General features: G+C 40.2%; 1 protein-coding gene across 2 annotated transcripts in view; it reads left to right on the forward strand.

Annotated features, from left to right (window-relative positions):
• LOC310719051 (thyrotropin-releasing hormone-degrading ectoenzyme-like) overlaps positions 1–14424 on the forward strand; it is a 212951-nt gene that overhangs the window by 171978 nt on the left and 26549 nt on the right. For both annotated transcript variants that reach the window (XM_083528343.1, XM_083528344.1), the window contains exons 12-14: positions 4635–4723; positions 8047–8180; positions 8936–8991. In XM_083528343.1, coding sequence (XP_083384469.1) covers positions 4635–4723; positions 8047–8180; positions 8936–8991 — 279 coding nt within the window. The remainder of the gene's footprint in view (positions 1–4634; positions 4724–8046; positions 8181–8935; positions 8992–14424) is intronic.

Genomic DNA, 14424 nt, shown 5'->3' on the forward strand with positions numbered 1-14424 from the left:
GGCATCTCCAGGTTCAAAAGAGGCCGGGTGAGCATCGGCGCGGAACAGGGGAAGACATGGAAGGGGCCCAAGGCGAAGCGGCGTCCTCGGTCGGGATCAGGAATGGGACAACGGCCTTCGAAAAGACCGGAGGCTGAGTGAAGTTCCTGCCGGAGATCAGCGGTGGTGCGACCTCCACGGCGGGGAACCGGAACTGTACGCCGTCCACGACGGAGGCCGAGTGACGTCCACAGCAGAGACCGGAGGCTGAGCGACGTCCACGGCAGGGACCGGAGGCCGAGCGACGTCCACGGCGGAGACCAGGAACACAGGGGCACTTTCAGCAGGACGTTGGGCTGTAACGACACCCTCGGAGAGACTCTGGAGAGCCTTGCGATCGTCAGAGGGACCTGGAGGCCCGACGTCGCCCTGCGGGGAACCTGGAGGCCCGACGTCGCCCTGCGGGGAGCCTGGAGGCGAGCCTTCGTCATCAGGGAGACTTGGGGGCAAGCCTTCACCCTGAGGAGCACATGGGGGCGAGCCTTCGCCCTGAGGAGAACTTGGGGGCTCGCCCTCGCCCTGAGGAGAGCGCTGGGGGCGAGACGTCGCCTTCTGTGGAGCTCAGGGGTGAAACGTCGCCTTCTGTGAGTGCTGGGGGTGAGACATTGCCTTCTGTGGAGCTCGGGGGCAGCGGTTCGACGTCCTTCTGCTGGCCAGGCGGCGGTACGACGACCTCTTCGCGACCAGGAGGCGGTACGACGACCTCTTTGCGGCCAGGCGGCAGTACGATGTCCTCTTCGCGGCCAGGCGGCGGTACGATGACCTCTTCGCGGCCAGGCGGCGGTACGACGTCCTCTTTGCGGCATTTGAACGGGACTGAGTGCTCCTGGGGACTCGGGAACGGGGCTGAGCTCTCTTGGGGACTCTGGAATATGGCTGGGCTCTCTTGGGGACTCTGGAACGGGGCTGAGCTCACATGGGGACTCTGGAACGGGGCTGAGCTCACATGGGGACTCTGGAACGGGGCTGAGCTCACATGGGGATGCTGGAACGGGGCTGAGCTCACATGGGGACTCTGGAACGGGGTTGAGCTCACATGGGGTCTCTGAGGCTGGGCGGCACCCTCGGTGGAACTCTGAGGCAGCGGTTTGACGTCCTTCTGCTGGCCAGGCGGCGGTACAACGACCTCTTCGCGACCAGGAGGCGGTACGACGACCTCTTTGCGGCCAGGCGGCGGTACGATGTCCTCTTCGCGGCCAGGCGGCGGTACGACGACCTCTTCGCGGCCAGGCGGCGGTACGACGTCCTCTTCGCGGCATTTGAACGGGGACTGAGTCACGTGCTCTGAAGAACCTTGGGACAGGGAAATCCTTGGAAAAACCTGAACCAGAGCTGCTTGCCTTGGAGGACCTTGAGACGGAGTCACGTGCTCTGAAGAAACTTGGAACGGAGTCACGTGCTCTGAAGAACCATGGAACGAAGCTGAGTGCTCTGAAGGACTTACGAACGGAGCATTTTCATCCTCGAGGGGACTGTCGTGGAGATCCGCCACCTCCATCCCACAGATCCCCAGAAGAAGCTCGCTGAATTCGGCGAGTAAGCCAAATTGCCCCCTTTGGCGCTCCATAATGCACTGGTTTTGGAGAGAGCGACTCCAGACAGAGGGAAACGCAGAAGGCGATCTTGGCTCGTTCGGAGGGGAACTGGGAAAAATTTTCCGGCACGTATTCGCCGATGCTCCTCAGGGATCTGCCCAATTTGCTACGCTCTGGAAAAATGAGCCAGGAAATCCCTTTGCGCTCGCTGAGGGGCGTGGCGCAGCTGCACTTGCATTATCCGGCGTCAGTGGATCTGAACCGTGAGGTGCGGCATGGAACTTCCGGAAGAAATCCGAAGCCGGGTTCGGCTGCCGATCTATCGCGGTCGAAATCACGGGAGGGCGATTCCGTTTTCGGTTCCGGTCGGTTCTTTTGTCAGGCTGATGACGCGGAAGCCGGAATAACTCTATCATTGTCTTTATTAAACAGTACAACCCAAAAACACTCTTTAAGCCGTGGCAAAAAACAAACAAAGAATATCCGCTCGGGACAAGTAATCCACAACGCGAGTAATGTTCAACAGAAAGAAAAACGAAAATAAACCACCAACTGCAAAGAGTAGTCCGACGTGGAAACAGAGTCTGGAGCCGGAGCCGGAGCCGGAGCCAGAACCAGCAGAAAGGCTGGCGGTCGCGGATTGATCAGCAAGACATTCAAGAACCGACAGCCTGTGATTTGAGAACATGAGTTTATATAGTCTAATCCATAACGAGCCACAGCTGTCGGTGATCATGGCAGGCACGGGATAACGAGGCAGCGTGACAGCTACCAAAGGGGGGCGTGGCAGTGTGAATCTCTAACAGCGGCCGAGGGAGGTGTGGCAGGGTGAATCTCTGACAGCGGCCGAGGGAGGCGTGGGGGGGGGTCCCTGACATATACCAAACTTAACATTATAAATAACAAACAAATAGGCAATAACATTCTTTTATAAAACTTTATAACCCTTTTATTTCTTTGAGACAATGTTTACTGTTGAAAGTGCTATACAAATGAAAATGAATTGAATCGAATTGAATATACAGCCACTAGCATCAACAATAATAATTAAAACAAAAAATGTACTTATTTTTCTTATTATTCTTTCGGTGTCTCCCATTAGGGGTCACCACAGTGGATCATCTCCATACCCACCTCTGATCTCCACTTGGTCTCCTGAACACACAGAATGTCTACCATTCTCCGCCCCATCATATCAGCTACCTCTTCCTTTACCAGTCATAGTACCAACATTTAAAGTGCCCACCCTAACCTCCACTCTTCTACATTACTTCTTTCCCTGCTGTTTCTGTAGACATATTCCCCTTTCCTTCTCCTTTTTTGGCCAACAGTATCTCAATTTCCACTGGTACCCTTTTGGCTAACAATACCTGTGGCGATTGTTGGTAACCCAGACCTCGACCGATCCGGTATAAAATTCTGTTTTGTGATCCAACACATGTTTTACACTAGATGCCCTTCCTAATGCAACCCTCCCTATTTATCTGGGCTTGGGACCGGCACTAAGAGTGCAACTGCTTGTGCAACACTATTGCCTGGGTTAAAACTAAAAATTTACTATTTAAAAAATGTATATATGTATGTCAAAAAAGCATGTACCAATTTACTGAGTGGAATAGGAATGCAAACTTTTAACTCAGAGCAGTTAAGAAAGATGATATCAAACTAGTCTTTTTTAAAGACCAAGAAGATGCACAAGAAGATGCACAATTGGAATGATTTCGATTTCGTGCACAGATTTACGACATAAGATGATCCCAAGGATGCTTAAGATCATTGAGATTTTGTACAGTATACTAATGCAGGTCACTTAACCATCATTTCTCACGTATCACTGCAGTTAAACTTTAATTATATCATCCTGCATGACCTTGGCTGCTTTCAGAGACCTTTGGAAAATCAGGATTAAGGTTTATTGCTGGCAGTAAATGAAAACATTAACATTACTAAGTATTAGTTCAACTGCTTATTGTTGCTTTTGTAACAATGTACACCTACATGAATATCTCATGAATATATAATAATTATAAATATAAATTGGTTTCACCTTCTAGGTTTACACATGTTCAGCTCGTGAAGAACATTTTCAAACAATGTCCTATTTCTTACAGCATTATGCATTATAGGTGTAAGTGAATATGAATACATTATTTGGATGTATTAACTAATCTTAAATAAATATCCATGCATATAATGCAAAAATCTGGATTTAGGATTAAACCAAACAAAACTAAAAAGCTTCAGAAGAAGGGTGTGCATATGAATTCTCCAGAATCTTTAGAGGACCACTTGGGGAAGCTTCCAGGTTTAATTCAAATTCTTAACACTGACCACTCCTAAAAAAGAAAAAGAAAAATGGAATGGTTTATATTTATGGTTTGCATAGATTATTATCAACCATTTCTTGTCATTACACATTCATAAACACTGATAAATACAGTAATATATTATCAATAGTCTCTCTTTATGACCCTATAAGTGAAATTTTAATTTCTATATTACTGAAATTTATATTTGTATGGATAATTTTTTTTTTGTCAGACAAGAACAAAATGATTACATTTAAATTAAGATTTAAGCCTGATGCTATGTACAATATATTTATATGCGAATAGTGTATTAAAAGTAATATTAATATTAATTATTAATAATATTAATAATGTTGGGTGATTCAGAGAGGTAAAAAGCTGTATATTGTTGTCTCTATTGTAATGGAATAAATTACTCTGTGGTCGGTCTTTTCGTTCGAGGAGGTAATTAGCCTTGGCAGGCAGGAGACCATGACCAGCTGAATGCTTGTTATTTTGACAGCTTATACGTGTGCATAGCAAATGTCAGAGAGTGTTTTTATACATGTGATAGGCACCGATGTGAATAACTGCATCATGTGCAGGCAACGAGAAAGAACATGTACAGTTAAGGCACTGTGAATGTAATTAATGTATGTTTTACTTTTGATCTAAGTGATTTTTTAGGCTTCTGATTTTAACTTTCTTCAAGATGAATCTATTTATCAGGAATGACACTGACACTTCTTTCTACCCCTCTGTCTGTTTTTAGTTTCCAGTGGCAGATCCCATTGACCCTAGTCGTGGGAAACACCAGTCACAAATCTCCAGAGACTGTCATATGGGTCTCTAAACAGACAGGTAAGTTCTCAGATACAGCACAATAAGATATTGTACAGAAGAATAACCCATTTTTCTGTCTTGATTTCATTCGAAAAATAACCAGAGAGAAAATAATAGAGTTTCTATTATTTTTTCTGGAGCCTCACTATAGAGTATCAAGTTGATACTTTGACAGTACTGTCATTATAGCAAGTGTTGGTTTTAAGTGTAGTACTTGCTATTTTTCCCTTGTAATAAATTGCTAACAGAGCATGTCTTTTGCGGCCATTGATCTATTTTAATTTGAATTTGTGTGTTCAATAGATGGAGAATAATTCTGTGTTAGCTCTTGTTTCCTTTAGTGCCATTTCACTGTTATATGGATCATTTATATGCCATCCAAGAGATGTGTTGGTTCAGCAATAATTAGAACTTTATCATCTGGTGCCAGTTACCCTGCAAGGTACTGAATTTAGTTTACACAGTAACTCCTTGCTAAGGTTTCCTGTCGAAACAGTACTTTTTCATGTGTCATAATTTATCTGGTTCCATTTCCCACTAAACTTTCTTTTCCCAAGTTTTTCTATCTGACTATCAAATAATGAACTGGAACTGGTGTATTAAGGCCCCAGACAAACTATTTTTATAATTAAATTGTCATTTATATAATTTTCATGGTAATTGAGGATTGAGAGCATTGACAGTAATCCAAGATCATAACCACTGCACTGCAATACTTGTGTGTGTGTATATATATATATATATATATATATATATATATATATATATATATATATATATATATATATATATATATATATATATATGCATTAGTACAGAAGTCCTGGCTTGGTATTATAATATATTTTTTCTTTCTTGTTTTCTCGTTATCACCACTAAAATTTCTCATGACAAACATGTTTCCTTTTTGGAAACTCAAGCTGCATCAACAATGCTTTGGGAATGCCTCTGCGTGACCAAGCTCTGAACCACATGTGTAATCCATCCAATGTAAAAGCGCAACGTCATGTGACGTCATGATCAGGAAGCTATAAAAACACATGCCGTGGAGACGGCGCTAGCTGTTTGAGCAGGAAGCGTTTTGTCTGTGTCTGTGTTTTTCATCCATGCAGGTTAGTACTGGTAAGCTGGTAAAACGGAAAAAAAAAGATCAAGCAATCTTTCAGGCTTGTTTGGGGTGGTGCACGCTCAGTTGGCTATTAAGGGAGCCGTCTGCTCGCACTGTGGGCACACTCTGCTCCCGGAGATTGTATTTCAGGGGGAGCGCTCTCACTAGTGTTTCTCATGGTTTTGGCCCTGCTTCCCCGAGGCAGAGCATCGGGTTGAGGTCATGGGGTTCGCAAATGGACCTGGCAGAGGGAATGGAGACAGGCGTATCTCTTTTTCCTTCCTCACCTGCCAGATCCAGCACCTTCTCCAGGGCTTTGAAGCTCTTTAGGGGGTTCTTCCCCAGTGAAGAGGTGGAGACCTTTTCCTCCGAAGATGGTGATGAGACGGACGCAATTTTTTTCATAACCTGTATTCGGCCCACCTCTTTAGCCCCAAAGTCTTCCTCCATTTCCTCCAGTTAGTAGGGCTGAAAGAGTGCGGTTAAAGGACGATTCCCCAGGGTGAAGAGACGCTGGCTATCTCTACCATGGTGCTGCCTCATCCTTCAAGGCACAATCCTCCCGGTACTGCCCACCAAGCCCCTTTAGACCGCCTCGGCTCTGGTGGGTAAAGGATACATGGCAATGGGTCAAGCTGGCGGCTGCCTGCACACCGTGGCTGTCTTACAGGCCTATAAGGCTGACCTGCTCTAAGAGCAGACGAGGGAGACGACATAAAAAACAATGACATCCTAGAGTTGCGTCAGGCCACAGACCTGTCTCTTAGGGTCACAGACCTGTCTCTTAAGGTCACTAAAGAGACTGCTAGGTCTGGCGAGAGACACCTATGGCTGACTTTGTCTAGGCTCTCCAACAAGGACAGAGCCTGTCTCTGGACACCCCTGAAGTGCCTGCTGGCTTGTTTGGCGATGTGTTAAATACGGTCTTTGACAGGTTCCAGGAGGCAAAAAGACACTCTGCGGCGTTTCAGGGTTTCCTCTAAGGCCCTGTTCTCTTGGGTCTCTCTCTGGGAGGTTTGCAATGCTGCGGGCTGGTCCACCCTGCTGATATTCGTCAGGGTTTACAGCTGTTCCAACTGCTACTGCTAGTGCTGATCTTAGTAAACATTAAATGTAAAACTTAACATCAAATCTAAAATTAGTGCCAATCCTGGCCCGTCTGTGCTTCGGTCTATCTGTATTCATCCACACTAGGCAGGGACTGGTAAGTCTGGTGGTATTGTACACTCTTTCCCAAAGCGTTGTTGATGCAGCTTGGGTTCACATACGTTACATATGTTACATACGTAACCCAGAGACGTTCTTCGTGATCAGTGCTTTATTTTTCTGTGTAATTGGCATTAGAGCATGTTCTAGAGGCGGCATTATTGCAGCATCATAAATTAAAATTATAACCATTCATTCACACACGTGGGCAAGCACTGTTTGTTGTACTGATCATGAGGAAACTTTTCTTTTGTCAAGATCATAAGAAAATCAAGTTATGATCACAAGAAAGAAAGTATATTTTTCTAATAATAATAAATATTTTTATAATGCACTCTGTTAATTAAATGCCGGCCATACAGGTTTAACCCACAGGTTTTGCTTTTCTCTTTGAAATTTTTAAACAGTCAAGTGATGTGAATCACCGAAGTTGTTATCTTCATAAAGACTACACAAAGGTTTAATATTAATATTATGATGTACGAATAAAACGAATTCTTTTAAAACAGAGTAAATGGATGCATGATACTTTTACCATAGAATGTCAGAGCCATTTTATCTCCTTTAATCTAAAGAAAATGAGGAGAAGTGCTGAAATATTTCTTAAAATGCTACTGTAGCTGGCATGAGAAATGTGCCTGACATGCTCGTTTGAGAGTCTATGAAGTATTTATGAGAACAAAGCATACCGTGCATTGTTGCTATTGCACAGTCTCATTTGTTTCAGGAAAAAAGTCATTTGTGCTATGGAACATTTCAATTCATCTGCCATAATGTTTTTAGGGGGTTCCCCTGAGGTTCAGATTCTTGTAATGGATGAACAACACTGAGCAGATTCATTAGAAACTACTACAGTCAGGGCACAATTTTCAACAATAAAAGGCCTGAGTGAATATATTCATTTACATTAATCACTCAATTTATCACAAAATGCATCTGTTTTTGAAAAAGACATAAAAATGTATGCATGTTCTAATGTGCTTTTAAGCATTATCACCTTGCTGTTTTGCCATGTATATATTTTTAGAGCTGCACCATGTGGGCTACATAGACGAGAAGACATGGTTACTGGGAAACATCAATCAAACAGGCTATTTCAGGGTCAACTATGACCTTCACAACTGGAAACTTCTTATCCATCAGTTAATGACCAACCCCACAGTATGTAGTTACTTATTTTTCTCTAATTTATTGACTTATTTTGTCTACAATATTTCTGCTATTACTTTCCTTCTCAACTTTAACTCTTTATTTCATTTGAACCTCTAAATTTTTTTTATGAATTTTGACTTCTCCTTCAGTGTTCTTTCATTATCAATTTAACTAAACTTTTACTTTAACTTCATTAAATTTCAAAATCAAATAACTTACTTTTTACTCAACTACATTTTGCTAAATCATCGCTTTGTTTTGAACTTGTTTTGACTTCCAGTTGGTGGTATTTTCTTAGCACAAAAATACAGTTAAGCATCAGTTCAATAGCAAGCAGAACATTTTAAGAGGAATAAATGATGGAAGAAACTTCAGACTCGAACTTCCCACAAACCCAGTGGCCTTATTTGCGTGATTTTTTAAGTAGTTGAATAGTAGGTTTTGTGCTCTTGATAATGTTAATAGAAATCAATAAGTGTTTGACTCATTAATATCATTCTATTAATAGATTAGTGTGCTTAGAGTAACATTAGAGTCTTTTCACATAAAGAAAGTTGATTAAGTAAAGTAGAGTCTTGTGATAAAAATGTTAATAGGAACATTATAGCCATAATAAATGATAGTACATTGAATACTTAAGTACATTTGATGGCAAACACTTTTATACTTTTACTTCAACTCTACATTAACTGAAATACATGGTTTATGTACTTCCACCATTATGCACTATTTAAACTTTGTCTCTTTTTCTTCCCTGACTGTAGATCATCTCTGTAGGCAATCGTGCTGGCTTGATTGATGATGTCTTCAACCTGGCCAGGTGGGTTTCACTTTGAATAGGTACTCAGACTTAAATCATCGGCCTCATTGACTGTAAAGCTGGTTTAGTTAAGTTATAATGGAAGTGTCTTTGGCCTTTTCCCATCTGCTGGAACTAATGCACGTGTTGGCACTTGTGTCAAAACAAGGCCCCAAGCAAAGCTGTGCTAAAAGATAATGGGAGGAATGGAGGACGGTTATGCATTCCTCTGGTCATGTCACCCTTCTCTTCTTCACTTTCTCTTTTTCTTTCTCTCTCTCTCTCTCTCTCTCTCTCTCTCTCTCTCTCTCTCTCTCTCTCTCTCTCTCTCTCTCTCGTTCTCCTATTTCCTTTTCCTTCCACAAACAGAAGCTTGGTAAAAATGTCCAGTCGAGCTCCGTGAGTAGCCCCATTCTCCTAAGGCTCCTGGCTGAGTAGGAAGGTTGGAAGGAATGAGTGATGAAATATAGAGCACTTCCTTCAGTGTGAGACTGATTTTCCCTAGGATATCATATAATTGTACCTTGTGTAAATGATGCAACATCTGCAGCATTTTACTAGTGTCAAACCCATTTTAGGTAAAATCACATTAGTCCTTGTACAGTTTTTATTCTTATATCAAACTGACCAGACAAATAATTCTGCATAGTAGACCAATAGCATTGACTAATATGTGTTCATTTATTTGATATGTTTAAGCTGGTATATTTAGGTCCCTTTGTTGTACAGTAAAACCCCATTGGACGAGCATAATTCGTTCTTGAAAATTGCTCGTAGGTCCATTTGCTTGTACGTTCGAACAAATTTCCCCATAAGAATGAATGTAAAAGTGATTTAATCCGTTCTGAGACCTCATTCAATCAATTATTTCTGCACTTAAAATGTATTTGTAGCCTATTTTAACAAACAAATACACCGCAAATTACCGTAATGTAAACATCATTTAACACTTACCATGTGGTAGTGGTTGATTTGCGAGTGTGAGACGCTCGTGAAATAGGGTACAATTTAGCAAGCAAGGTCGCTCGTATCTCCGTTTGCTCGTACTATTAGTTGCTCGTACAACAGGGTTTTACTGTATTAATAATCGCCAATCCTGTGAAACTTTTAAGATGCATTTACATTTATGGCATATGGCAGATGCCTTTATACAGAATAATAATAATAAGAAATAAACATAAAAATAAGAAATAAAAGGTAAAATAAACAACCAGACAAAGAAACAATTAAATAATAAACAATAGTAATAATACAAATAATAATTAAATAATTAAATAAAAATTACAGAATACATCAAAAATAAAAGATACATAAAAGCTATCCTGAAAAAAGTTTTTAAAAGCAGATTTAAAAACCTAAAAGATTTAGCCTGGCTAATAGTGAGAGAATGAGAGAATTTTACAGCTTTGGTGCATAAGAGGAAAAAACCCAATCACCTATAGAACATAAATGGGTAGGGGAAACAACTAATAGACAAGAATTAGAGGAGCGGAGATCACACCATTGAGTGTAGATAGTTCAAAGTTGTGTCAAATAATAAGGGGCCATACCATATACAGTAGGGCCTTACAGGTCCGCATAAGAAGTGACTTACATTTACCTCATTCATACAACTGAGCAGCTATGGGGTTGAGAGACGTTGCTTTAGAGAGAGTGGCAGCTGGTGTGGCAGCTTGGTGTGGCTGGGATTTAAACTCACAACCTTTAGAATCCAAAGTCCAATGCCACAAATCTTAACCACTAAGCAACCACATCCAACCTCCCAGCTAGATTTTGGATTGCAGGCAGTTGTTATCTTCAGCTACAAGCCTATTAGTGAGGCCAGGCACTGATGTTGTGTAAAGAGGCCAGCAGTGCAGCTAGAGGACATTTCATCCCAAAGATGTTCATTAGGGTTGAGGTCAGGAATCTATTCAGAATACTTAATTTCCTCCAACTATGTTTTAACAGAGCTCACTTTGAGCATAGGAACAGACAGAGATTCAATTCAAGCTGCAGGCAGAAAATGTGAGTGGGACTGAATGTAGTTGAGTCCACATGTATGCAATCAGAATGATGGTGTCAGAATGCGAGAGGCGTTTTGATAGCTGGGTGTTCTTAGGAGTCATATTTGTAGGCCATTAAGCAGTCTGGCCACCTTATCATATAATTGAATACGAATTGCTGCTCAGCTGTTGTGAATATTCTCTGCTATAGTGCTATATGAACACTTATCTTAACTTAAACACTAACAACAGCTAGTGCTGCTTGAGCCGACTTTCATTGATGGAAGTCACTGGGCCAAAACTGAATTTTTTACATTATCACCATTATCACACACAAAAATATAATGGGAAATTTGAAATGAACATTAACTATGAAATAATGATGGAAAAGGCCAACACTAATTCACAAATCAAGACAGATGATATCAGGCATTTTATTAGGACAACTAAAGAAAAAGAAAAAAGTACACAAATCGTTCTCTGCATGGAATAAAGGATACTGAACAAAATTATTATTTTTGCCACCGTTTTTCATGAGCTGAACTCAAAGACTTTTTCTATGTACACAAAAGGCCTATTTCTCTCAAATCTTGTTTACAAATTTGTCTAAATCGGTGTAGTGAGCACTTCTCCTTTGCTGAGATAATCCATTTACTTTACAGGTGTGGCATATCACAATGCTGATAAGACAGCATGATTATTGCACAGGTGTGCCTGAGGCTGGCCACAATAAAAGGCCACTCTAAAATGTGCAGTTTAATCACACAGCACAATGCCACAGATGTCGGGTTTTGAGGGAGCTGACTTCAGGTTTCAGGTTTATTTCTTTACCATAAGCCGTCGTAAACAATATTTAAGAGAAATAGGCCTTTTGTGTACATAGAAAAAGTCTTAGATCTTTGAGTTCAGCTCATGAAAAATGGGGGCAAAAACAAAAGTGTTGCATTTATAATTTTGTTCAGTATACTAAGTGAATACCTGAACTAACAGAAGATTTAGTAAATGTCATGCTTATGAGTGAACAAATATTTAGAGATGCATGTTTTTTTAGAGGATGAAAGCTGGCATATCTGTTGGTTTTGTTTGCTTTGACATCATGTGCATGATTCTTTTCTAGAAATTCGTTTGCTTGTCCAGTTTATAACTGCTTAAATTTCTTGTTACTGACACATTTTGAATAGTGTTGTGTAAAAGAAGCAGAGACTTTTTCATATATTATATGAGATAAAAAAAAGCAAAGTAGTAACAAGCAAAACTGAAACTAAACACAATGAAACAACCATAAAAAAAAAACTAAAACCGTAAAACAAAACAAAAAAAACGGTACATAAACATAAATCTGAAACATGAATGGACAAAAAATTGAAAAGACAAAATAATAAGAGTATATACAAATGCTAATTACCGTGAATATGAATCAGGTGCACAAAACGTGATTGAGGTAAGGAGTGGTTTGTTGGGAACATAGTCCCTGTCTATAATCCCGACAGAGCCTCTCTCAAATGCATGGCTCTTGACCATCTTCATGTGGGGCTAAGCAGGTGTGGGTACCTGAGAACATTTCTCTTCTTGCTCTGAAGAGAGAGTGGGAGAACGTTGATATGAAGTTGGTTGGTCTTTAAATAAAAAAACTCCAAATAGTACATTGAACAACAACAGTTTGTGTGAAACGTTGTCCTGTCCAAAATAATGACAAATTAAAATAATCGACTGGTTGATAGATGAGGGTTATCTTATTATCAGATTTCTGGCAGACAGTCACAGAGACAAAAAAAATTGTGTGATTTATGTGGTGTCTTTAATTATTGCCCATACATCAACTTTCTTTCTGTTTTTGATGAACCAGTTACTTTTTATCTGACTAATTTTACCATTTAAATAATGTTTTTGAAGATGTGAGTCAGCGTAGCATCCATTTCTGCTTTTGGTAAAATTTATTTTCTATTGCACTTTATCATTGTTTTCAGCCCTTTGGAACTTGACGTTTAAGTGCGTGTTGTGGGTGTGACTCAAAAAGAAGGTGCTTGGTGTCAGAACTTGCAGATGACTATGATTAATTCATTGTTTCTGATACTTTTGTACACCTGGTGGAATTTGTTATTAACCTGTCCTACACAAACAATTCTATAAAAGGTTACTAGAAGATAACCAGTAAAGTTTGATAAATGAGGCCTATTTGTTCTAAGCACTTTTCAACTTCCTGCCAAACAAACAGGAATGCTTCCAGATGTAATGTCTTTTCCACACTCTGCAGCCCAGCTTTACTGTTCATCATTTAAAAGTGGAGAGACTCGTGTGTTTTTACCTGCTTACATCTCATTTTTTATTTCTAATCATTAATACAATACACCAGGCAGGCAGAAAAAGTCAGAAAGCAGAACCATGATAAACTTTTACAGTAGAATTTTACAGTACAGTAGAAAAATTGACATGCTATAGTTAAAACTGTAGAATATTTTTGATGTAAAAAAAAAAATATTTATTTTGAGTGCGGGTTTTCTTTTCAGTCTGGTTCCTCTTAAGGTTTTTTCCTCATTCTATTTCGGAGTGTTTTTCCTTGCAATTGTCGCCAATAGATCACTAATTTGTATAGAATTACAGGGACCAAACCTATAGGTACTAACATATAAATCTGATTTTATAACCTACAATCTCTAAATAGAAAATGATTTTAAGGTAAACTACCATAGCTTATATTTCCCCAATGGCAGTAGTTCAGCAGTTCAAGATTTCAAAAATCTCAATCCAATCATGTATCTATGAGTTGTGCCGTACAAACTAGTCTGATCCATTGAGGTTCTACTTTGCAGGTAACTTACAAGTCTTAATGGTTTACAGAGTGTTGGTGCCAGACACCATAGCACACCTTGATGTCTTGTGGAATTGATGCCTAGATGAATCAGGGCTGTTTGGTGGCACAAAGATCATTGCAAAATGTTAAGCAGTTGGTTTTAAGGTAATAAAGAAAATGATTTGTAATTAAAACAGAGAAATGAAAATGTAAGAAAAAGAACGTGTAAGAAAATAAAACTATGGGGTAATTTTCTTATTACAGCTTAAGACATACCTGATCAGTCACTTATGTATTGTCATTCAAATGAATCGACTGGGTTTTATGAGATTTTCTTTCAATTTGTGCATGCAATTAAAATCGTTCAATTGAAATGTGATAATGAAACTTGACAGCCTAATTTGTATATAGAAGTGCTGTGTCATTACAAGCTATATCAATGTTTGCATGGGTTTACAGTACTCTGTGTATGTGGAAATTAAAACACATTATAGCACAATCATTGGGATAGGAATTTTTTCACCCAAAATTTCAGCATAAATGCTCCTTTTTTATTTACTTAAAAATAAATCCATTCGATTCAGCTTCATAAATCATAAAAGACAGTCAGATTTCAGAATCAGAATCAAAATCTTCAATCTTTGCCATTAAATAAATCAGAGAATACAATTAGCTATT

Source organism: Silurus aristotelis, assembly GCF_946808225.1.
Source record: "Silurus aristotelis genome assembly, chromosome: 24".
In the NCBI taxonomy this organism is placed as follows: domain Eukaryota; kingdom Metazoa; phylum Chordata; class Actinopteri; order Siluriformes; family Siluridae; genus Silurus; species Silurus aristotelis.